A 27,345-nucleotide genomic window follows, 5' to 3' on the forward strand; every position below is an offset into this window, starting at 1 on the left:
TTTATAATTGCGTGATTAAATGAATTAAGCAATGAATCAAGCAATTATTAACTCATTAACCTGGGGCACCATGGGAACATTATTTTGATTGAGTTTCTATTTCCCAAATTAACTCAAAGGATATCAGAATATCGATTTTACAACAGTCGCTAAATTAATCAACCTCTTGTCTCATGTCTGAACGTCGCATAATCCGGGAATCTGCACGAACCCGGGCTTCACCAATGAGTTTACCACACCAATCTTAGTTGATTATTTATTTACTAGCAAGCTAAAATGATGATAAAAATACACATACACAAAACACAGTCTAGCTATTGATTAGGACTTAGTATAACGGGCCAACACACTATGGCGCGTGTTACTCAAAATGGGGATTTAAAAGAGAGAGAAACCAAGAAAGTACACGAGAGAAATATACATTTGGGTTCATTTGTCAGCCATGCTTATTTAAACCTAGCCTTGCCCCGAACTGCCGCTCTTATGGGTCAGAATATAATGATGTAATTACGTGTTGGAGGTCTCAGGTGGGTCGTTTAGGCTTCTCAATGACGCACTTCTCCGGCGCAACTCTCTGGTTGTCCTCACGATGTCAGTGTCCTTCTTGGCTTAGTGGTCTGATCCCTCGCCCTTGATCTGAAAGGGGTCTTCTGAGGACAGACAGCTCTGTAGCTCAGAGCTCACAGCTTCGGACTCGAACGGTGTAGATACCACGATTCAATGGAGAGTGGAGGCTGGGTGGTTCGGCTTGAATTCACCCGCTTAGACACAGCTACTCGTCCGTAGCTCGTGTAGAAAAAGATTTCTTTGTCTTCAACCTTGTGTTTCGTTTTGGGGTTCGTTGACTTTGTTAGACCTTCGCTGCAGCTTGGGGTCAATTAGTCTGATATGTTAATTCTTCACTCTCCTGTCTTATACCCTTGGGTCAGAAGTGGGCGTAACCGCCTTTAGGGCAATTCTCTGGGCGGACCAAGTTAAGGGGCAAGGCCTAGATTTGACTAAAATCCTATTTTAGACACTACCTTCACATCTCATCTTTACCAAAACATTCTCTTTGATTTGGATATTTTCCACACAACGTACAATGTATAAACATCAGGCATATACTGGGAAAACTCTTAAAGGTACAATGTTTTCATAATAACGTCATCTCTTAACCTTTAATAACAATACAAAAGTTACATACATTTTCATATTCCACCTCTCGTCATGACCACCATTGTGGCTGACGGAAACCATTGTTCCAAAGTCCCTTTATTGCATGTTTAATGTTCTGAGGCCAGTTCTCCATTGTGAGGACAAAGGAATTTCTCTGTGGCCTAAGGTTAATTATGGGCGTGAGGGATCATAAAACCCCACATCTTCAGACCCCTAGATCTCTCGTCCTCTGTTGGGGGTTTGGGAGATAATCTGTAGGGTGGTGGTCTCCTGTACCCTGACCTAATCAGGACAGTCATGACACCACTCTACCATAAAGGCCTGATTAGTGGAGTGCTGCAGTGATGGTTCTCTTTCTGGAAGGTTCTCCCATCTCCACAGAGGAACTCTGGAGCGCCGTCAGAGTGACCATCGGGTCTTGGTCACATCACTGGCCAAGGCCTTTCTCCCCCGATTGCTCAGTTTGCCCTTGCAGACAGCTCTGGGAAGAGTCTTGGTGGTTCTAAAATGATGGAGGCCACTTTGTTGATGGAGGCCACTGTGTTCTTTGAAACCTTCAATGCTGCAAAATAAATGTGGTACTCTTACCCAGCTCTGTGCCTAGACACAATCCTGTCTCGGTGCTCTATGGACTATTCCTCAACCTCACGGCTTGATTTTTGCTCTGACATGGACTGTCAACTGTGAGAGCTTATATAGACAGGTGTGTGCCTTTCCAAATCATGTCCAATCAATTGAATTGACACAGGTGGACTCCAATCAAGTTGTAGAAACATGTCAAGGATGATCAATGGAAACAGGATGTAACTGAGCTCAATTTCGAGTCTTTCGATTCATAGCTGTAGTAGGATGTCCCTTGGGGGTATCTATACCTATGTATGACATGCGTGGGTTAGGTTAATAAACATGCTGGAGCTAGAACCTCGTTGTCGCCGCTCCTTATTTTAGATCTTACTACATGGAGTCAGAAGTGGGTTTAATAATCACATAAACGTGAAGGACGTACCAAGTAAATCATACATTTAGGCTGTTTCAAAGCAGGGAGGGCACAGTGTTGGAGATAAAACAGCGCATATCATTATTTTGCAAGCTAACGAGCAAGGACTAAGTTACTGCTAAGCAACATGTTGCAAGAGGAAGCAACTGGCGGGATATCAGGGTTTGCGACTCCAAGATCAACGGGCTCTGGCGCAAACACGGACAGGCCAGTGGCTAGTGCTGACGGATTTCGCATTAGTCCCCCGGAGAATTTTGATTGTATGAACATTTAAAACTGGACGAAATGGATCAGGCACTTTGAAAGGTACAGGGTAGCATCAGGGTTAAATGTGAAATGAGGCATTTCAAGTTAATACACTGATCTACTCTATGGGTGATGAAGCCGAGGATATATTAAATGCTTCAACGTTGACTGAGGAAGAGAAACTTAACTACAGTGCTGTTAAAGACTGTTTTGAAAGGCATTTTGTAGGGAGACACAACATTATATTTGAGAGAGCTAGGTTTAATATGTGCAAACAGGAGCAGGGTAAAACCACCGACAGTTTTATCACAGCTGTTCACAAACTAGCAGAATATTGTCAGTTTGGCGCGCTCAGGGAAGAGCTGATCCGAGGTCGGATTGTAGTGGGAATAAGAAATATATCACTTCCTTTTTTTTTTTTCAATTTAAAGTTTTATTAAGTTAAGTTTTCTTGTTTTTCAATCAACCAACAAAACACATTCCACATTCACAGATGTGACAGACTTAAAAAAATAAAATATATATATATATTTATTATATATACATACACACAAAGAATAATTATTCAAAAAAAGAAAAAAATTAAAAATATACACTGCTCAAAAAAATAAAGGGAACACTTAAACAACACAATGTAACTCCAAGTCAATCACACTTCTGTGAAATCAAACTGTCCACTTAGGAAGCAACACTGATTGACAATAAATTTCACATGCTGTTGTGCAAATGGAATAGACAACAGGTGGAAATTATAGGCAATAAGCAAGACACCCCCAATAAAGGAGTGGTTCTGCAGGTGGGGACCACAGACCACTTCTCAGTTCCTATGCTTCCTGGCTGATGTTTTGGTCACTTTTGAATGCTGGCGGTGCTTTCACTCTAGTGGTAGCATGAGACGGAGTCTACAACCCACACAAGTGGCTCAGGTAGTGCAGCTCATCCAGGATGGCACATCAATGCGAGCTGTGGCAAGAAGGTTTGCTGTGTCTGTCAGCGTAGTGTCCAGAGCATGGAGGCGCTACCAGGAGACAGGCCAGTACATCAGGAGACGTGGAGGAGGCCGTAGGAGGGCAACAACCCAGCAGCAGGACCGCTACCTCCGCCTTTGTGCAAGGAGGAGCAGGAGGAGCACTGCCAGAGCCCTGCAAAATGACCTCCAGCAGGCCACAAATGTGCATGTGTCTGCTCAAACGGTCAGAAACAGACTCCATGAGGGTGGTATGAGGGCTCGACGTCCACAGGTGGGGGTTGTGCTTACAGCCCAACACCGTGCAGGACGTTTGGCATTTGCCAGAGAACACCAAGATTGGCAAATTCGCCACTGGCGCCCTGTGCTCTTCACAGGTGAAAGCAGGTTCACACTGAGCACGTGACAGACGTGACAGAGTCTGGAGACGCCGTGGAGAACGTTCTGCTGCCTGCAACATCCTCCAGCATGACCGGTTTGGCGGTGGGTCAGTCATGGTGTGGGGTGGCATTTCTTTGGGGGGCCGCACAGCCCTCCATGTGCTCGCCAGAGGTAGCCTGACTGCCATTAGGTACCGAGATAAGATCGTCAGACCCCTTGTGAGACCATATGATGGTGCGGTTGGCCCTGGGTTCCTCCTAATGCAAGACAATGCTAGACCTCATGTGGCTGGAGTGTGTCAGCAGTTCCTGCAAGAGGAAGGCATTGATGCTATGGACTGGCCCGCCCGTTCCCCAGACCTGAATCCAATTGAGCACATCTGGGACATCATGTCTCGCTCCATCCACCAACGTCACGTTGCACCACAGACTGTCCAGGAGTTGGCGGATGCTTTAGTCCAGGTCTGGGAGGAGATCCCTCAGGAGACCATCCGCCACCTCATCAGGAGCATGCCCAGGCGTTGTAGGGAGGTCATACAGGCACGTGGAGGCCACACACACTACTGAGCCTCATTTTGACTTGTTTTAAGGACATTATGTCAAAGTTGGATCAGCCTGTAGTGTGGTTTTCCACTATAATTTTGAGTGTGACTCCAAATCCAGACCTCCATGGGTTGATAAATTGGATTTCCATTGATTATTTTTGTGTGATTTTGTTGTCAGCACATTCAACTATGTAAAGAAAAAAGTATTTAATAAGATTTCTTTCATTCAGATCTAGGATGTGTTGTTTAAGTGTTCCCTTTATTTTTTTGAGCAGTGTATATATATATATAAATATATAAAACTTGCAGCAGCACTATCAAAGGTTCTTATTAGCTATTTCCAGCCTTAGCTGAGACGACGAGCAAATAATTAGTTTTTAGATTTTACAGCACCTTACACAACATGTATCTGCTCATTTCCCTAATCACCCCATTCACTCTGTCCAATTTGAAATATAGTTGAGTAGTGGAGACCAGAGTCTATCAAACTTGGGCTGTGTCTTGCGGAGGTCACAAGTGAGCTTTTCAAGGGGGAGAAAGTCAACAATCTGGTCAATCCACATTTTAAAGGAGAGGTATTAGAGGCCCACAATAGAAGAATACATTTCTTAGCAAAGTATATAATAGTCATGAGCACATTTTCTCTGTCAGGATCAAGAACAAAGTCCTGCTGGGCATTAAGAAGATAGATACACGGGGTCATATCAAACTGTACATCTAGTATTTTCTGTGCAGCAGTATGTATAGATTGTCCAAATCTGGCACTCTCTACAGCTCCAAAATACATGCATATAGGTTCAACTTTCAGAGGTACATCTTTTACAGTTAGGAGAAATGTCTGTTTTCATTCTATGGAGTCTGAGTGTAATAAAATTTGTACAAAAATGTATTAGATTCTTTCATTTTTACATTAGTAGAGGAGCAGTATACCCTGTCGCAAACCTCCGCCCATAACTCATCACTGATAGTCAGACCTCCGCCCATAACTCATTACTGATAGTCAAACCTCCGCCCATAACTCATCACTGATAGTCAGACCTCCGCCCATAACTCATCACTGATAGTCAGACCTCCGCCCATAACTCATCACTGATAGTCAGACCTCTGCCCATAACTCATCACTGATAGTCAGACCTCCGTCCATAACTCATCACTGATAGTCAGACCTCCGCCCATAACTCATCACTGATAGTCAGACCTCCGCCCATAACTCATCACTGATAGTCAGACCTCCGCCCATAACTCATCACTGATAGTCAGACCTTTCATTTAGAGATCGTTCTTGATTCGATCCAGGAGTGGAAGATCATTTTCCTTGAAAAGGCTATTCAGATCTGGTGTTATGAAGATCCCAAGGTATTGAAACCCCTGTGTCTTCCATTGGAATGGTGTCTTCATAGAGCTGGTGAGTGTAATATTGAGAGGGCAGACAGTGGATTTGTTCAAATTTATCTTATAACCTTAAAACTTCCAATACTGAGCAATTATCTAAAATGGGAGGGAGGGATTTCTCAGGGTTGGATATGTAGAGCAAGACATAATCCGCGTAGAGCGAAATCTTGTGCTGCAGGCCGCCTGCAGAAACACCCATAATACCTGTATTGCTCCTTATCAACTCTGCCAGAGGCTCCGCCCCAACAAGTAGAGCAGGGGGGACAGTGAGCATCCTTGTCTTGTGCCCCGTCCCAAAGGGAATCTGTCAGAGTTCAGTCCGTTAGTATTCTCCATGGCATTTGGATGAGAGTATAGTGATTTGATCCATTTAATAAAGTTTGGGCCCATATTGAACTTTTCTAAGACTGAGAACAGAAAGCTCCACTCCATCCTGTCGAACGCCTTCTCAGCAATATATCACTTTCTGAAAAGTTACAGTTGGATTTCCAGCTTACCTTGTCCAAAGCTGTAAACCAGGTTAGGCAGAGTGAGACGGTAAAAAGACTGCAGATGATGCTGCACGACAGCAGCTCCTTGCAGAGCTGCTGGAAATAGGAAATAAATGCATTTTCATACCGAGCTAAAAAAACGGAGGGGAACACAGAACAGAGACAGATGTGGAGAAAACAATCACAGACAGCACCAGTAGCTAGTTCAAGTGTTTGTCGTAAATGTGGGAAATCCCCTTTCCACAGATGGAAAGATTGCCCAGCAAAGGATGTAGAATGCAGGAAACGTCACAGGAGAGGACACTTTTCAGCTGTCTGTCGATTAAAGCAAATGCATGAGGTCTCAGAGGAGGTACAGTAGGACAGCATCTTTCTGGGAGAAGGGAAAACAATGCTGGCTGGCATTCAGACATTAACCTCACTAGGGTAGGGGGCATTATTTTCACCTCTGGATGAAAAGCATGCCCAAAGTAAACTGCCTGTTCCTCAGGCGCAGAAGCTAGGATATGCATATAATTGCTAGATTTGGAAAACACTCTAAAGTTTCCAAAACTGTTAAAATAATGTCTGTGAGTATAACAGAACTGATATGGCAGGCGAAAACCTGCGAAAAATCCATCCAGGAAGTGGGATTTTTTTTATGTTTGTAGATTTCCATTGACTGCCTATACAGATTCCATTGATTTAGGACTCAAATTGCACGTCCTATGGCTTCCACTAGATGTCAAAGTCTTTAGAAATTGTTTCAGGCTTGTATTCTGAAAAATGAGCAAGTAAGACCACTCTGAATGAGTGGACACTGCAGTGACCCAGAGGTTTTTCATGCGCAGGACCGAGAGCCTTCCTTGTTTTCATTTTATATTGACGAAGCTTTTGTCAGGTTGAAATATTATTGATTATTATGACTAAAAACACCCTGAGGATTGATTATAAACATCGTTTGACATGTTTCTACAAAATTTACTGATACTTTTCGGATTTTTCGTCTGCCTGCCTGCCTTTGAGCCTGTGGATTACTAAACAAAACGCGCAAGGTTTTTGGATATAAAGAGGGACTTTATCGAACAAAATGAACATTTATTGAGTAAATGGGAGTCTTGTGAGTGCAACCATATGAAGATCATCAAAGGTAAGTGATTAATTTTAATTTCTGACTTGTGTAACTCCTCTACTTGGCTGGTAACTGTTTGTAATGATTTGTCTGCTGGGCGCTGTTCTCAGATAATCGCATGGTATGCTTTCGCCATGAAGCCTTTTTGAAATCTGAATTAACAAGAAGTGAATCTTTAAACCGATGGATAACACTTGTATGTTTTATGAATTTTTATAATGAGTATTTCTGTTTTTGAATTTGACGCTCTGCAATTTCACTGGATGTTGGCCAGGTGGGACGCTACCGTCCCACACCCCCTAGAGAGGTTAAACTCAATGGGGAGGTTGTGTCATTTAAACTAGACACTGGGGCAGCAGTGACAGCTATCCCACTAGGCTGTATAGCTATAGCAGAGATGGCCCTTTGCTCTCTACAAACAAAAAACTGTACGGGCCCAGTAATAAGATATTACCAGTGGTCGGGCAGTTGGTGATTGAACTGGAGAGTAAGGACAAAAGTGCCATGCAGCCGGTCTTCGTCATTGACTCTCTGGCCAGAGCGTTGCTGGGGTTGCCAGCAATTGAAGCATTGCAACTCATTGAGAGAGTGAGCGAAATGGAGGACCCAGGTGAGGTTTTCAAAAAGAAATTCCCCAAAGAGTTTTCTGGTCTAGGAAGGATAGGTGAATACAAAATCCACCTGAAAGAGGATGCTGTCCCCTATGCCCTTACCACCCCTCGCCGTGTGCCTATCCCTGTATTGGCCAGAGTAAAGGAAGAGTTGGAAGAAATTGGGGCGGTGTCTAAAATAGAGAGTCCCACTGAATGGTGTGCAGGGATGGTAGTGGTCCCAAAAGCCAATGGGGACATAAGGATGTGTGGACATGACTAACTTGAATGAGCTACTCTGCAGAGAGACACATCTTACCATCAGTGGAGCAGTCACTGGCTCAGTTGGATGGCTGACAAGTCTTCACAAAGCTGAATGCCCGCTCAGGTTTCTGGCAGATACCGCTGTCATCAGAGAGTAGGGCGCTCACAACGTTTAGAACACCGTTTGGCCGTTACTGTTTTGCCATTTGGAATCGCTTCCGGTCCTGAGCATTTCCAAAGACGCATGTCCTAGCTGTTGGATGGGCTGAGTGGCGTCATAGTCCACGCGGACGATGTGCCCATGTGCGGAAGGGACAGAACAGAACATGATGTAAGGCTCACGGCAGTTCTGACCAGACTCCGGGAGACTGGCCTGACACTCAATGAAAAATGTACTGTTGCACAGTCAGAGGTCTTGTTCTTGGGACACAAAATCAGTGCAGCTGGAATAGAGCCGGACCCGGAGAAGATCAGTGCCATCACAGATGTGCCCATCCTCCAGAATGTGGCTGAAGTCAGGACCTTCTTAGGCATGGCCACATATGTGGGTAAGTTCCTCCCACAGTTCTCAGATACAACCAAACCTCTGAGAGACTTACTAGCCAAAGAGAATGATTGGTCATGGGGTCACGTGCAACAGGTGGCCTTTGACAAAATCAAAGGAGACCTGGCCTCACAGAGAGTGCTGGCCCAGTACCGTCCCCACGCTAAGACAAAGGTATCAGCAGATGCATCATCCTTTGGGCTAGGGGCGGTCCTCACACAGATGCAGGACAACATGGAGTGGCGTCCAATATCTCCCGAAGCTTATCAGACACAGTGCAAAGGTATGCTCAAGTGGAGAAGGAGACGTTGGCTATCACATGGGCATGTGAAAGGCTCAGCCAATACCTTATTGGCCTGCAGTTTACAGCAGAGTCTGACCACAAACCACCGCTGGCTCTGTTAGGGACAACAGCACTGGACGACTTGCCTCCCAGAGTTCTGCTCTTCTGCCTCAGATTACTGAGGTTCACCTACAAGATGGTGTATGTGCCAGGGAAGGCACTGATCACAGCAGATGCCCTCTCCAGGGCCCCAATTAAACGTCCATTATCAGAGGAGGAGCAATGTCTAGAGGGTGAGGTACAGCCTACCTGCATCTCAGACCAAACCGCAGCAGATTGCAGAGGAGCAACAACGAGACCCCATCTGCCGACAGATAGTGCAGCAGTACAAAAAGGGATGGCCCGGGCAGAAGGAACTGCCTCAGCTGCTGAAGCCCTATTGGGTGCATCAAAGTGACTTCCACTGTAATGGAGACCTTCTCATGAAAGGACAACGAATAGTTATCCCAGAGACTCTACAACCACAAGTGCTAGAGAGAGTGCATGAGGGACACATGGGGATAACCAAATGCAGACTGAGGGCTCAACAGTCAGTGTGGTGGCTTGGTCTGAGTACTTAGATTGCCAAACTGGGGGCCCAGTGTGAGGTCTGTACAAAATGTCAACCTTGTCATCCGGAGCCAATGATGGTAACGGTGCTGCCAAAACGGCCATGGCAAAAGGTAGGGGCAAATATGTTCTATTGGAAAAATGACACTTATCTGCTAGTGGTAGATTACTATTCAAGATACATTGAAATAGCAAAGACACCCATAACCTCATAAGCTGGTGTTATCAATGGATTAAAGTACAGTTTTTCCAGGCAAGGGGTCGCCGAGGTCCTGGTTACAGATAACGCTCCCTAGTTCTCTGCAAGCTCCTTTTCTGCTTTTGCCGCAGAATATGACTTCACACGTGACCAGTAGCCCTTACCATGCACAGAGTAATGGTGAGGCAGAGAGAGCTGTGGAAACAGTCAAGGGACTGCTGAAAAAGAACAAGGATCCATACAGGGCTCTGTTAGCTTACAGAGTTACACCACTGCATCATGGGCCGCCGCCTGCCGAGCTCCTGATGGGCAGGAGGCTGCGTTCCCCATTGCCTGTCTTGTCGGCTCAGCTTAAACCCAGATGGCCTAACAGTAAGGCCTTCGCTGAGAGGGACAAACGGCTGAAACAAACGCAAACTGGAGACTTTAATCGGAGACACCGTGCTACGGAGAGGCCAAAGCTGACCGAAGATCAACATGTGTGGATTACAACGCAAAGACCCCAGCAATAGTGCTGAGGAAAGTGGATGCCCCACGCTCCTATGTGGTGGACACAGGCTCAGAAGAGGTACGAAGGAACAAAACACACCTCAGAGCTCTTCCAGATCTACCAGCCACACAGACTGAGGCCACAGAAAATGCACAAAAAGAGGGTGAAGGAGAGAGAATGCTCACAGAGCCACAAGCGCGCCCAAAAAGGATGTGAAGCCACCAGAGTGGCTGAAAGACTATGTTACGTGAAGAGAAAACATACTGTTGGGGACCATACCCAGCAAAAAGAGACAGTAAATAAGTTCATGTTCATACTGTGTAATTTAATACTTTCATACTGTTTCAGGATGTGAAGTAGCATGTTAGAGATTAATACTGGTTTCCAAATTGCATTTCAGTTAGGCTTCAGTGGTTATGCATGTTGAGTTCTTGTTCATGGGAGGGGATGATGTAGTAGGATGTCCCTTGGGGGTATCCATACCTATGTATGACATACGAGGGTAGGTTAGTAAATATGCTGGAGATAGAAACTCATTGATCTGTGCGTCCTAATTTGAGATAATATAATAAATTAGCAAAAACATTTTTCATCCATTTTAGAATAGGGCTGTAACGAAACAAAATGTCGAAAAATTCAAGGCGTCTGAATACTTTCCGAATGCACCGTAACTGTTTAATGTTGCTGGACCCCAGGAAGAGAAGCTGTTGCCTTCGCAGAAATTAACGGGGATCCTAAATACAAATACCAGTCAATTGCCAGGTTTAGAGCTTCCATGTCTGTTCTATTCATTCTTATTTATATGGTCATGCCATAGGGTATTACAGGTAAACAAGATCAGCTAAAGAAATACACAAATCATTGAATAAGTATTTGTTTAATAAACGAGATAAGGAATTCCGAAGTATTTTAAAAGAATACTAAGCAAAAAATATACAGGCCAAAGCACTTCAGCAGTTTTATTTACCACACAAACACTGCTGATATACAGTAGGTCATCCACTATTAGACTATATTTCTCTATATTAATGTGTGTAAATCCAACACTTGAACACTTAGCCCAAACTCCAGTATGTTGCGATTATAATTATGTTCATTTTAAAGTAGGCCAATCAAAAAGTGCGCGTAAAAGTGGCGTCAGGTCTCCATGTCGGATTCCCCCAGTCCGCGCCTTTGTGTCAGATGAACTGCGCTCCTGTCTGCACCCCACTGTCAGCTACAAGACAAACATGACATATAAAACGCGTGGTGGCCACAGAATAGATATATCTAGTCGAGGGTGATGAACACAGGAAAGAGGAAGACGCCTATGCAGAAGATGGCCTGTTGGATTATTTTTTATAAAACGGCAGAACAGTCTTTCTGGTCGCAGGTTCCTCATATATAAGTAGCCTGTCCTACAGTATAGGGACAAATATACCTCGCCCAAAGTCTTGGCTAGTTTATTGACCCACTAAAGTGGTTCGTTTTCGAACTTTACTATGTGGGAGCGAATATACTTTTACGCATCACTGATTTGATGCGTTTTCGTAATTGTTAGTTTCATCCGTAAATTATGTCAGTAAACTGATTTATTAGAAATGATTCATGAATTCAGTCATTCATTGATGGTTTGATTGTCTGATTGATTAATACACTTCGTTGACATATCAAACTACAGGGGCAGCCATGACAGGAAGGTTGATGCTTGGCATTGTTGCGTCACAATACAAAATGCCTCTGATGACGTAATGATCAAACACCAAGCTGCCACTGGTGTAATGACGGATTATTAGCTGATTGAACTACGAGGTGAACGGTAAATACGCCTGTCTGCCTGTTTATCGGAGAAATGAGGGGACAGACAACACTTTTATTGAGCACCAGTTATAGCTAGGCTATTAGGCATGAATAATTGAACAAAGGTGTTACATTTGAATGGATATATCTTGTCCCAAATAATTATTTCAACTTAGAAATGAATTTGATGAAATTAGATAAGAGACAGTAAAACATTTTTTTTAAATTTCCCCAAATACTAAACAAAGATGTTTCTGTGGCTCTCTTTTATAGAATTTAATTGTGCTGAAAGCCACTTCCTATTCCAGGTATTCAAGACTAGAAGGAGCATTCTGATAAGAACACTGCAGACCAGTGAATGATGAATAGGAGGCCCAACCTGAATGGGTCTGGAGGACCAAGGTCCATCGGTGTTCCACTACTCTGTCCTTCTAACAGAGTGCTGCTGGAGAGAGAAGAGGTCAGCCAGGACCCAGTGATGGCCTCCTCTTTCAGGCCCTCAGCGTTCCCCTCCCTGCATGTTGTGCCTCGGCCTCCCCCTCCTGACGACGTCTGGTCCAAGAGGCCCACAGCTGCCCACAGAAAGAGGAGAGACCTCCAGTCCCTAGTTCCTGTCCAGGATGGATGTCGTGAGTCTCCCGGTTGGATTAACAGCAGCAGCTCCCAGCTGCCTGCCAAAACCAACAGACGCAGGCGCAACAAGGAGCTCTCCTTCACTGAGGTTCTGAAGAACTACAAGCTTCTACCTGATTCCCGGCCCAGCAGCCCAGAGAGCCTGCACCAGCATGAGATGATGATTCCTAGAATCCCTGTCAGCATCACTAGACCTGAGGGGAGGCCTAGCAACCCTCGACGCCCCACAAGACGGCCTGTTAGACCAGTTGTCCTGGTCCAGCCTGACGTACAGCCTTCCAGACCTGAGGGGAGGCCTAGCAACTCTCGACGCCCCACTAGACGGCCTGTTAGCCCCGTTGGCCTGGTCCAGCCTGACGTACAGCCATCCAGACCTGAGGGGAGGCCTAGCAACTCTCGACGCCCCACTAGACGGCCTGTTAGCCCCGTTGGCCTGGTCCAGCCTGACGTACAGCCTTCCAGACCTGAGGGGAGGCCAAGCAACTCTCGACGCCCCACTAGACGGCCTGTTAGACCAGTTGTCCTGGTCCAGCCTGACGTACAGCCTTCCAGACCTGAGGGGAGGCCAAGCAACTCTCGATGCCCCACTAGACGGCCTGTTAGACCAGTTGTCCTGGTCCAGCCTGACGTACAGCCTTCCAGACCTGAGGGAGGCCAAGCAACTCTCGACGCCCCACTAGACGGCCTGTTAGCCCCGTTGGCCTGGTCCAGCCTGACGTACAGCCTTCCAGACCTGAGGGGAGGACTAGCAACCCTCAATGCCCCAATAGACGGCCTGTTAGCCCCGTTGGCCTGGTCCAGTCTTATGTACAGCCTTCCAGACCTGAGGGGAGGCCGAGCAACCCTCGGAGCACCACTAGGAGAAAAGTGAGGCCCAGTAATCCTGTTTGTCCCGTTATTCTTGAGTCCCGACCTCCCAGTCCTGTGAGCATCACTACCAGCATTGTGGACCTAGTCCAGTTTGAGTCCTGTCCTGCTGTGAGTCTGGTCCAGCCTGAGTCACGTCCTGCCTGCCCTCTGACCCTGGAGGAGCTGGCCCTTTCAGAGTCATGCAGCTTCAGCAACAATGTGTTTGTTCTCTCCATGCCGAAAGCTGCCCAGCCAGAGGAGGCTGCAAGAGGGAGCAGCAGCGCACCCAGGGACATCATCAGGCCTGAAGCCTTCGTCCAGACAGGACCCCTGCTGGCCAGGAGAGCCCAGAGGGATGCTCCTCCTCCAAAGAAGCTCCCCAAACCCCCTGTGGACCCCCGGCCCAAACTGCTGCCCTCCCTGGGCCAGGGCAACGTGTCCCTTGTCAGTGCCAACGCCTGGGATGAAAGGACCAAGAAGAAGAGAAAGAAAGGTTACCACTTCTCTTTGTGCAATGACACATTTTGTCTATTGAATATATTGTCAATATTTTATGATGTATGTTTTTTGCTGATGTACGACCAGGAATATGATTTTCCTGTTCTTATCCATTCATAAATGAATTACTAATAAATGAATGTAACCTAATGTAATGTAATTTAAAGGAGTCAGAGTCCAGAGGTCTAGCCTGGGCGTGAGACATATCCCCCGTGACCTAGAGCTGGCCATGATGAGGCCCCGTCTGGTCAAGTCGGCCGATCCCTCCCAGCGTCCCTACCAGCCGTGGGACGACGAGGACGAGGTGGACATCTACGCCCTGAGGCGCACAGCCTTCATGTGCCCCATGTACGACCAGGAGGAGAGCAGCGGCAGGGGCAACAAGAGGGTGGCAGTGGAGGCCCTGGACAACATTCCTTTCAGAAGGAAGATCACCTTGTGTTATTTCATGGGGGGGCGCAGGGTCATGCTGCCAAAAGACTACTAACCCCACCCCCCTCAATTTACACAACACCCCCTTAGTCCCAGACAGAGAAGAACAGGACACACACAGAGAGACAGAGTGGACACCAACAGGGCCATCAGAGGGACAGAGATCCTCTCAGTTGATGTTAGGAATGTCAGCTACGAAAAGCTTCAATAGACCATCTCTGTAGCAAGAGAACCTCCAGTAATCAGACTGGGCTGTCCTCTGTCTCCCCTCATCTCTGATACACCAGACTGGGCTGTCCTCTGTCTCCCCTCATCTCTGATACATCAGACTGGGCTGTCCTCTGTCTCCCCTCATCTCTGATACACCAGACTGGGCTGTCCTCTGTCTCCCCTCATCTCTGATACACCAGACTGGGCTGTCCTCTGTCTCCCCTCATCTCTGATACATCAGACTGGGCTGTCCTCTGTCTCCCCTCACCTGTACTCCCCCAAGAGGAACACTGCTCCCTGCCTCCCCTCCCCTTCTCCTCTACTCCCCCAAGAGGACTACAGTCTCTCTCTTATCTCTAAATCAGTGTTGGGGTCAATTCAATGTCAATACTGTCAATTCAGGAAGTAAACTGACATTTTCTCATAGAGGCATTGAGGAAAATTGGAATTGGACTTTCAGTTTACTTCCTGATTTGTAAAGGAATTGACCCCAACCCTAATCTAAATAATCTACTAGATCTCTATGATGACAGTGTCTCAGACAGAAAGACAATAATCCTGTTACTGTCCAGGACCTTGTCTTTACATTTCCCTGAAGCATTACAGAAATAAAAACAAAGCATTGAAGGAAATACAATCTTTGGAGTTTTGAGTACATACACTGATGCATATGTTAATTAGAAGATGATATAGGACGAAACATGTCATAACTGACAGGATCAATAACATGGATAAAATGCAAGCATCAAAACTGACAACAGCTTTAAAATAAAGGGGAAGTTTATTCATTGTATTATTATTTATCCATTCCAGATTATCCTACATGTCAATCAAACTGTGCTGTGTAAATCATATTGCCTCCTAGACTCTCAGACGGTGTTCCAAATGGTACCCTATTCCCTATGGGCCCTAGTGCACCTACAAAGGGTTAAAGGGTACCATTTGGGACACATCCAAGCCAGACACACAGAAGACACACAGGACTCAGGACATGTCAATCACATTACATACATACACATGGGCAACAGCATCTTTCATCAGCATTACTGCATCATGAGGACAGTTAGCACATGATGATATGACATCATTAGAGCATCACTGTCAAAGTGAAAGGGACAGACTGCTAAAAAAGACCACTTAGAATATCACTGGACAGTGACAACTTACAGTACTGTTATATGTCCAGCAAGCAATACTAGTAGTATCCCATCATATTATTCTGAATGATGCATTTTATACTCATTTAATTCATCACAAAAGGCATCTGAATTAAACAGAAGACATTATGTCCTCAAAAATATAATAATTTAATGCATGAATTTAGCTAAAAACTATAAACAATCATAAAAGTATTTGGAGTCATACAGTAAAACTCAGATGAAAAACACATTGGAGATCCTGATATCATCACATTGTAATGTTGTTCCTTCTAACAGAATGGCTGTTTCACCTTGTAGTCCAACACATTGTAATGTTGTTCCTTCTAACAGAATGGCTGTTTCACCTTGTAGTCCATCACATTGTAATGTTGTTCCTTCTAACAGAATGGCTGTTTCACCTTGTAGTCCATCACATTGTAATGTTGTTCCTTCTAACAGAATGGCTGTTTCACCTTGTAGTCCATCACATTGTAATGTTGTTCCTTCTAACAGAATGGCTGTTTCACCTTGTAGTCCAACACAGAAGTAGGTGGTCAGTAATGGTTCTTGTTTTGCAGTAAGCCAACTAAGTCGACTGGTTTAGTAAGTCTTAGATTGCATATATGATATGTGACTTGAAGGTTTTTCCTGAAACAGTCCATCCATTTCCAACAGTGAAAACCCAGCCCACATTTAATAGTAGATACTTGATGTGTTTGTGGAGCGTAGACCAAAGACTGATGAGTTATGAACAGAACAATGTGGAAGTTGAGTCCATTGTGTTCATCCATCCTTCAGCAGCCAGCCAGTCTCCACTTGATTCATCACCATCCTGTAATGTCATATTCCAACCAGCAGAGGTCACTGACTCCACGATCTGAATTGTATCACTGTTCAAAGTGGCCTCTGCCTTATCCAAGGTTCATCCTCCATTTCATGGCTTAAGGTAAACAGACATACACATGCATGAATCCAGAGTATTATTTTATCAAAACCATTTATAAAACACATCATCCACAGACTGATAGTCTTCCATGGTCCTATTGCAAAGTCAAGTCCTTTGGAATAGTATTGGAGATACTGGAACTTTCCACGGTCAAAGAAAGTATGTTTCCTTTTGCATAGAAACACTATAATGTTCTCTTATAAGACACTGAAGAAGAAACCAAAATGCCCTTTCATGGTTTTAGAACAGTTGTCCAAAGAAGCACAACTTTGGTGGTTGTGTTTGAAAGTCATCAAGCATGGAGTCAGTCAACAGCTCTCTGAGTCAACGGCTCTCTGTGATTGTAAAGTCATCAAGATGGAGTCAGTCAGCTCTCTGTGATTGTAAAGTCTCAAAGTGGAGTCAGTCAACAGCTCTCTGTGATTGTAAAGTCATCAAGCATGGAGTCAGTCAACATCTCTCTGTGATTGTAAAGTCATCAAGCATCTGAGGTCAACAGCTCTCTGTGATTGTAAAGTCATCAAGCATCTGAAGTCAACATCTCTCTGTGATTGTAAAGTCATCAAGCATAGAGTCAGTTAACAGCTGCCATATTCCTCTCAGTCCAACAGCCCAAATGATCAGTATCGTAATTTTAGTCATTCTGTCATATAGATTGATAAAGATAACACAAGCAGTAGCAGGCATGCTATGTTCAGGCATTCTGGAATATTCCAGGGAGATTTTCAGAGGGGGGTGGGGTTTAGGCTCAGTAGCTGTCTGTCTATCATCGGAAGACCAGCGTGGAGGCCTTGAGACAGGCGAAGGAGGCAGTCAGACAGGTGAGGAAGAGAGAGACAGACAGGTAGATCTGTGATGCATCTCCACACTCCTTGGCGTTTTCCTGTAATCAATCGTTAACACACACAGTTACAGCCAGTGGTATAATGAACACTACATAAGGCCAGTAAGTTCATGTTTTTGATCTTAGGATAACAAAAACTCAGTTTGAAATGAAGGGAGCAATGAGCATAGTACAACACATGTTATCTCCTGATGTCAATCCATCCACTTGAAGTGAGGTGTCGTTATTGGGAGGCAGTGAACCAATACGGGGTGCTGACCTGAGGGTGATAGGCGTGGCAGGACTCGGGTCTCCTACGGACCTTCTGAGATTTCATCCTGTCACACTTTACTGAGGCGTTATGTACATAGAGGTCAAGGACACCAACACACTAAACAACAAGGAGTATCTACGCTACAATACCAACACTCTAAACAACAAGGAGTATCTATGATACAATACCAACACTCTAAACAACAACAACAACAAGGAGTATCTATGATACAATACCAACACTCTAAACAACAACAACAACAAGGAGTATCTATGATACAATACCAACACACTAAACAACAACAACAAGGAGTATCTATGATACAATACCAACACTCTAAACAACAACAACAACAAGGAGTATCTATGATACAATACCAACACTCTAAACAACAACAACAACAAGGAGTATCTATGATACAATACCAACACTCTAAACAACAACAACAAGGAGTATCTATGATACAATACCAACACTCTAAACAACAACAACAACAAGGAGTATCTATGATACAATACCAACACTCTAAACAACAACAACAACAAGGAGTATCTATGATACAATACCAACACACTAAACAACAACAACAACAAGGAGTATCTATGATACAATACCAACACAATAAACAACAACAACAACAAGGAGTATCTATGATACAATACCAACACACTAAACAACAACAACAACAAGGAGTATCTATGATACAATACCAACACAATAAACAACAACAACAACAAGGAGTATCTATGATACAATACCAACACTCTAAACAACAACAACAACAAGAAGTATCTATGATACAATACCAACACTCTAAACAACAACAACAACAAGGAGTATCTATGATACAATACCAACACTCTAAACAACAACAACAAGGAGTATCTATGATACAATACCAACACACTAAACAACAACAACAAGGAGTATCTATGATACAATACCAACACTCTAAACAACAACAACAACAAGGAGTATCTATGATACAATACCAACACTCTAAACAACAACAACAACAAGGAGTATCTATGATACAATACCAACACTCTAAACAACAACAACAACAAGGAGTATCTATGATACAATACCAACACACTAAACAACAACAACAACAAGGAGTATCTATGATACAATACCAACACTCTAAACAACAACAACAACAAGGAGTATCTATGATACAATACCAACACACTAAACAACAACAACAACAAGGAGTATCTATGATACAATACCAACACACTAAACAACAACAACAACAAGGAGTATCTATGATACAATACCAACACACTAAACAACAACAACAACAAGGAGTATCTATGATACAATACCAACACTCTAAACAACAACAACAAGGAGTATCTATGATACAATACCAACACTCTAAACAACAACAACAACAAGGAGTATCTATGATACAATACCAACACAATAAACAACAACAACAACAAGGAGTATCTATGATACAATACCAACACACTAAACAACAAGGAGTATCTATGATACATTACCAACACACTAAACAACAACAACAACAAGGAGTATCTATGATACAATACCAACACTCTAAACAACAACAACAACAAGGAGTATCTATGATACAATACCAACACACTAAACAACAACAACAACAAGGAGTATCTATGATACAATACCAACACTCTAAACAACAAGGAGTATCTATGATACATTACCAACACACTAAACAACAACAACAACAAGGAGTATCTATGATACAATACCAACACTCTAAACAACAACAACAACAAGGAGTATCTATGATACAATACCAACACTCTAAACAACAACAACAACAAGGAGTATCTATGATACAATACCAACACTCTAAACAACAACAACAACAAGGAGTATCTATGATACAATACCAACACACTAAACAACAACAACAAGGAGTATCTATGATACAATACCAACACACTAAACAACAACAACAAGGAGTATCTATGATACAATACCAACACACTAAACAACAACAACAAGGAGTATCTATGATACAATACCAACACTCTAAACAACAACAACAACAACAAGGAGTATCTATGATACAATACCAACACACTAAACAACAAGGAGTATCTATGATACAATACCAACACTCTAAACAACAACAACAACAAGGAGTATCTATGATACAATACCAACACAATAAACAACAACAACAACAAGGAGTATCTATGATACAATACCAACACTCTAAACAACAACAACAACAAGGAGTATCTATGATACAATACCAACACACTAAACAACAACAACAAGGAGTATCTATGATACAATACCAACACACTAAACAACAACAACAACAAGGAGTATCTACGATACAATACCAACACTCTAAACAACAACAACAAGGAGTATCTATGATACAATACCAACACTCTAAACAACAACAACAACAAGGAGTATCTATGATACAATACCAACACACTAAACAACAACAACAACAAGGAGTATCTATGATACAATACCAACACACTAAACAACAACAACAACAAGGAGTATCTATGATACAATACCAACACTCTAAACAACAACAACAACAAGGAGTATCTATGATACAATACCAACACTCTAAACAACAACAACAACAAGGAGTATCTATGATACAATACCAACACTCTAAACAACAAGGAGTATCTATGATACAATACCAACACTCTAAACAACAACAACAACAAGGAGTATCTATGATACAATACCAACACTCTAAACAACAACAACAACAAGGAGTATCTATGATACAATACCAACACTCTAAACAACAAGGAGTATCTATGATACAATACCAACACTCTAAACAACAACAACAACAAGGAGTATCTATGATACAATACCAACACTCTAAACAACAACAACAAGGAGTATCTATGATACAATACCAACACACTAAACAACAACAACAAGGAGTATCTATGATACAATACCAACACTCTAAACAACAACAACAACAAGGAGTATCTATGATACAATACCAACACACTAAACAACAACAACAACAAGGAGTATCTATGATACAATACCAACACACTAAACAACAACAACAAGGAGTATCTATGATACAATACCAACACTCTAAACAACAACAACAACAAGGAGTATCTATGATACAATACCAACACACTAAACAACAACAACAACAAGGAGTATCTACGCTACAATACCAACACTCTAAACAACAACAACAACAAGGAGTATCTATGATACAATACCAACACTCTAAACAACAACAACAACAAGGAGTATCTATGATACAATACCAACACTCTAAACAACAACAGCAACAAGGAGTATCTATGATACAATACCAACACACTAAACAACAAGGAGTATCTATGATACAATACCAACACTCTAAACAACAACAACAACAAGGAGTATCTATGATACAATACCAACACTCTAAACAACAACAACAAGGAGTATCTATGATACAATACCAACACACTAAACAACAAGGAGTATCTATGATACAATACCAACACACTAAACAACAAGGAGTATCTACGCTACAATACCAACACTCTAAACAACAACAACAACAAGGAGTATCTACGCTACAATACCAACACACTAAACAACAACAACAACAAGGAGTATCTATGATACAATACCAACACTCTAAACAACAACAACAACAAGGAGTATCTACGCTACAATACCAACACTCTAAACAACAACAACAACAAGGAGTATCTATGATACAATACCAACACACTAAACAACAACAACAACAAGGAGTATCTATGATACAATACCAACACTCTAAACAACAACAACAAGGAGTATCTATGATACAATACCAACACTCTAAACAACAACAAAAACAAGGAGTATCTATGATACAATACCAACACTCTAAACAACAACAACAACAAGGAGTATCTATGATACAATACCAACACTCTAAACAACAACAACAACAAGGAGTATCTACGCTACAATACCAACACACTAAACAACAACAACAACAAGGAGTATCTACGCTACAATACCAACACTCTAAACAACAACAACAACAAGGAGTATCTACGATACAATACCAACACACTAAACAACAACAACAACAAGGAGTATCTATGATACAATACCAACACTCTAAACAACAACAACAACAAGGAGTATCTACGCTACAATACCAACACACTAAACAACAACAACAACAACAAGGAGTATCTATGATACAATACCAACACTCTAAACAACAACAACAACAAGGAGTATCTATGATACAATACCAACACTCTAAACAACAACAACAACAAGGAGTATCTATGATACAATACCAACACTCTAAACAACAACAACAAGGAGTATCTATGATACAATACCAACACTCTAAACAACAACAACAACAAGGAGTATCTATGATACAATACCAACACTCTAAACAACAACAACAAGGAGTATCTATGATACAATACCAACACTCTAAACAACAACAACAACAAGGAGTATCTATGATACAATACCAACACTCTAAACAACAACAACAACAAGGAGTATCTATGATACAATACCAACACTCTAAACAACAACAACAACAAGGAGTATCTATGATACAATACCAACACTCTAAACAACAACAACAAGGAGTATCTATGAAACAATACCAACACTCTAAACAACAACAACAACAAGGAGTATCTATGATACAATACCAACACTCTAAACAACAACAACAACAAGGAGTATCTATGATACAATACCAACACTCTAAACAACAACAACAACAAGGAGTATCTATGATACAATACCAACACTCTAAACAACAACAACAACAAGGAGTATCTATGATACAATACCAACACAATAAACAACAACAACAACAAGGAGTATCTATGATACAATACCAACACTCTAAACAACAACAACAAGGAGTATCTATGATACAATACCAACACTCTAAACAACAACAACAACAAGGAGTATCTATGATACAATACCAACACTCTAAACAACAACAACAACAACAAGGAGTATCTATGATACAATACCAACACACTAAAGAACAACAAGGAGTATCTATGATACAATACCAACACTCTAAACAACAACAACAACAAGGAGTATCTATGATACAATACCAACACACTAAACAACAACAACAACAAGGAGTATCTATGATACAATACCAACACTCTAAACAACAACAACAAGGAGTATCTATGATACAATACCAACACACTAAACAACAACAACAACAAGGAGTATCTATGATACAATACCAACACTCTAAACAACAACAACAAGGAGTATCTATGATACAATACCAACACACTAAACAACAACAACAACAAGGAGTATCTATGATACAATACCAACACTCTAAACAACAACAACAACAAGGAGTATCTATGATACAATACCAACACACTAAACAACAACAACAACAAGGAGTATCTATGATACAATACCAACACTCTAAACAACAACAACAACAAGGAGTATCTATGATACAATACCAACACACTAAACAACAACAACAACAAGGAGTATCTATGATACAATACCAACACTCTAAACAACAACAACAAGGAGTATCTATGATACAATACCAACACTCTAAACAACAACAACAACAAGGAGTATCTATGATACAATACCAACACACTAAACAACAACAACAACAAGGAGTATCTATGATACAATACCAACACTCTAAACAACAACAACAACAAGGAGTATCTATGATACAATACCAACACTCTAAACAACAACAACAACAAGGAGTATCTATGATACAATACCAACACTCTAAACAACAACAACAACAAGGAGTATCTATGATACAATACCAACACTCTAAACAACAACAACAACAAGGAGTATCTATGATACATTACCAACACAATAAACAACAACAACAACAACAAGGAGTATCTATGATACAATACCAACACACTAAACAACAAGGAGTATCTATGATACAATACCAACACTCTAAACAACAACAACAACAAGGAGTATCTATGATACAATACCAACACACTAAACAACAAGGAGTATCTATGATACAATACCAACACTCTAAACAACAACAACAACAAGGAGTATCTATGATACAATACCAACACTCTAAACAACAACAACAACAAGGAGTATCTATGATACAATACCAACACTCTAAACAACAACAACAACAAGGAGTATCTATGATACAATACCAACACACTAAACAACAACAACAAGGAGTATCTATGATACAATACCAACACACTAAACAACAACAACAACAAGGAGTATCTATGATACAATACCAACACTCTAAACAACAACAACAACAAGGAGTATCTATGATACAATACCAACACTCTAAACAACAACAACAACAAGGAGTATCTACGCTACAATACCAACACTCTAAACAACAACAACAACAAGGAGTATCTATGATACAATACCAACACTCTAAACAACAACAACAAGGAGTATCTATGATACAATACCAACACACTAAACAACAACAACAACAAGGAGTATCTATGATACAATACCAACACACTAAACAACAAGGAGTATCTATGATACAATACCAACACACTAAACAACAACAACAAGGAGTATCTATGATACAATACCAACACACTAAACAACAACAACAACAAGGAGTATCTACGCTACAATACCAACACAATAAACAACAAGGAGTATCTATGATACAATACCAACACACTAAACAACAACAACAACAAGGAGTATCTATGATACAATACCAACACTCTAAACAACAACAACAACAAGGAGTATCTATGATACAATACCAACACTCTAAACAACAACAACAACAAGGAGTATCTATGATACAATACCAACACACTAAACAACAACAACAAGGAGTATCTATGATACAATACCAACACACTAAACAACAACAACAACAAGGAGTATCTATGATACAATACCAACACTCTAAACAACAACAACAACAAGGAGTATCTATGATACAATACCAACACTCTAAACAACAACAACAACAAGGAGTATCTATGATACAATACCAACACTCTAAACAACAACAACAACAAGGAGTATCTATGATACAATACCAACACTCTAAACAACAACAACAAGGAGTATCTATGATACAATACCAACACACTAAACAACAACAACAACAAGGAGTATCTATGATACAATACCAACACTCTAAACAACAAGGAGTATCTATGATACAATACCAACACACTAAACAAAAACAACAACAAGGAGTATCTATGATACAATACCAACACTCTAAACAACAACAACAACAAGGAGTATCTATGATACAATACCAACACACTAAACAACAACAACAACAAGGAGTATCTATGATACAATACCAACACTCTAAACAACAACAACAACAAGGAGTATCTATGATACAATACCAACACTCTAAACAACAACAACAACAAGGAGTATCTATGAAACAATACCAACACACTAAACAACAACAACAACAAGGAGTATCTATGATACAATACCAACACACTAAACAACAACAACAAGGAGTATCTATGATACAATACCAACACAATAAACAACAAGGAGTATCTATGATACAATACCAACACTCTAAACAACAACAACAACAAGGAGTATCTATGATACAATACCAACACTCTAAACAACAACAACAACAACAAGGAGTATCTATGATACAATACCAACACACTAAACAACAAGGAGTATCTATGATACAATACCAACACACTAAACAACAACAACAAGGAGTATCTATGATACAATACCAACACTCTAAACAACAACAACAACAAGGAGTATCTATGATACAATACCAACACTCTAAACAACAACAACAACAAGGAGTATCTACGCTACAATACCAACACTCTAAACAACAACAACAACAAGGAGTATCTATGATACAATACCAACACTCTAAACAACAACAACAAGGAGTATCTATGATACAATACCAACACACTAAACAACAACAACAACAAGGAGTATCTATGATACAATACCAACACACTAAACAACAAGGAGTATCTATGATACAATACCAACACACTAAACAACAACAACAAGGAGTATCTATGATACAATACCAACACACTAAACAACAACAACAACAAGGAGTATCTACGCTACAATACCAACACAATAAACAACAAGGAGTATCTATGATACAATACCAACACACTAAACAACAACAACAACAAGGAGTATCTATGATACAATACCAACACTCTAAACAACAACAACAACAAGGAGTATCTATGATACAATACCAACACTCTAAACAACAACAACAACAAGGAGTATCTATGATACAATACCAACACACTAAACAACAACAACAAGGAGTATCTATGATACAATACCAACACACTAAACAACAACAACAACAAGGAGTATCTATGATACAATACCAACACTCTAAACAACAACAACAACAAGGAGTATCTATGATACAATACCAACACTCTAAACAACAACAACAACAAGGAGTATCTATGATACAATACCAACACTCTAAACAACAACAACAACAAGGAGTATCTATGATACAATACCAACACTCTAAACAACAACAACAAGGAGTATCTATGATACAATACCAACACACTAAACAACAACAACAACAAGGAGTATCTATGATACAATACCAACACTCTAAACAACAAGGAGTATCTATGATACAATACCAACACACTAAACAAAAACAACAACAAGGAGTATCTATGATACAATACCAACACTCTAAACAACAACAACAACAAGGAGTATCTATGATACAATACCAACACACTAAACAACAACAACAACAAGGAGTATCTATGATACAATACCAACACACTAAACAACAACAACAACAAGGAGTATCTATGATACAATACCAACACTCTAAACAACAACAACAACAAGGAGTATCTATGAAACAATACCAACACACTAAACAACAACAACAACAAGGAGTATCTATGATACAATACCAACACACTAAACAACAACAACAAGGAGTATCTATGATACAATACCAACACAATAAACAACAAGGAGTATCTATGATACAATACCAACACTCTAAACAACAACAACAACAAGGAGTATCTATGATACAATACCAACACTCTAAACAACAACAACAACAACAAGGAGTATCTATGATACAATACCAACACACTAAACAACAAGGAGTATCTATGATACAATACCAACACACTAAACAACAACAACAACAAGGAGTATCTATGATACAATACCAACACACTAAACAACAAGGAGTATCTATGATACAATACCAACACTCTAAACAACAAGGAGTATCTATGATACAATACCAACACTCTAAACAACAAGGAGTATCTATGATACAATACCAACACTCTAAACAACAAGGAGTATCTATGATACAATACCAACACTCTAAACAACAACAACAACAAGGAGTATCTATGATACAATACCAACACTCTAAACAACAACAACAACAAGGAGTATCTATGATACAATACCAACACACTAAACA

At 41.2% G+C, this 27,345-nt stretch overlaps 1 protein-coding gene across 1 annotated transcript; it reads left to right on the forward strand.

Annotated features, from left to right (window-relative positions):
* Positions 1-11,884: 11,884 nt before the first annotated feature.
* Positions 11,885-14,777, forward strand: LOC123733162 (translation initiation factor IF-2-like). The gene is made up of 4 exons (XM_045712535.1): positions 11,885-12,064; positions 12,319-13,272; positions 13,332-14,020; positions 14,193-14,777. Exons 2-4 carry the CDS (start codon positions 12,404-12,406, stop codon positions 14,510-14,512), a joined length of 1,878 nt encoding a protein of 625 aa, XP_045568491.1. The 5' UTR covers positions 11,885-12,064; positions 12,319-12,403; the 3' UTR covers positions 14,513-14,777.
* The last annotated feature ends 12,568 nt before the right edge of the window (positions 14,778-27,345 follow it).

Source organism: Salmo salar, unplaced genomic scaffold (assembly GCF_905237065.1).
Source record: "Salmo salar unplaced genomic scaffold, Ssal_v3.1, whole genome shotgun sequence".
Classification (NCBI taxonomy): domain Eukaryota; kingdom Metazoa; phylum Chordata; class Actinopteri; order Salmoniformes; family Salmonidae; genus Salmo; species Salmo salar.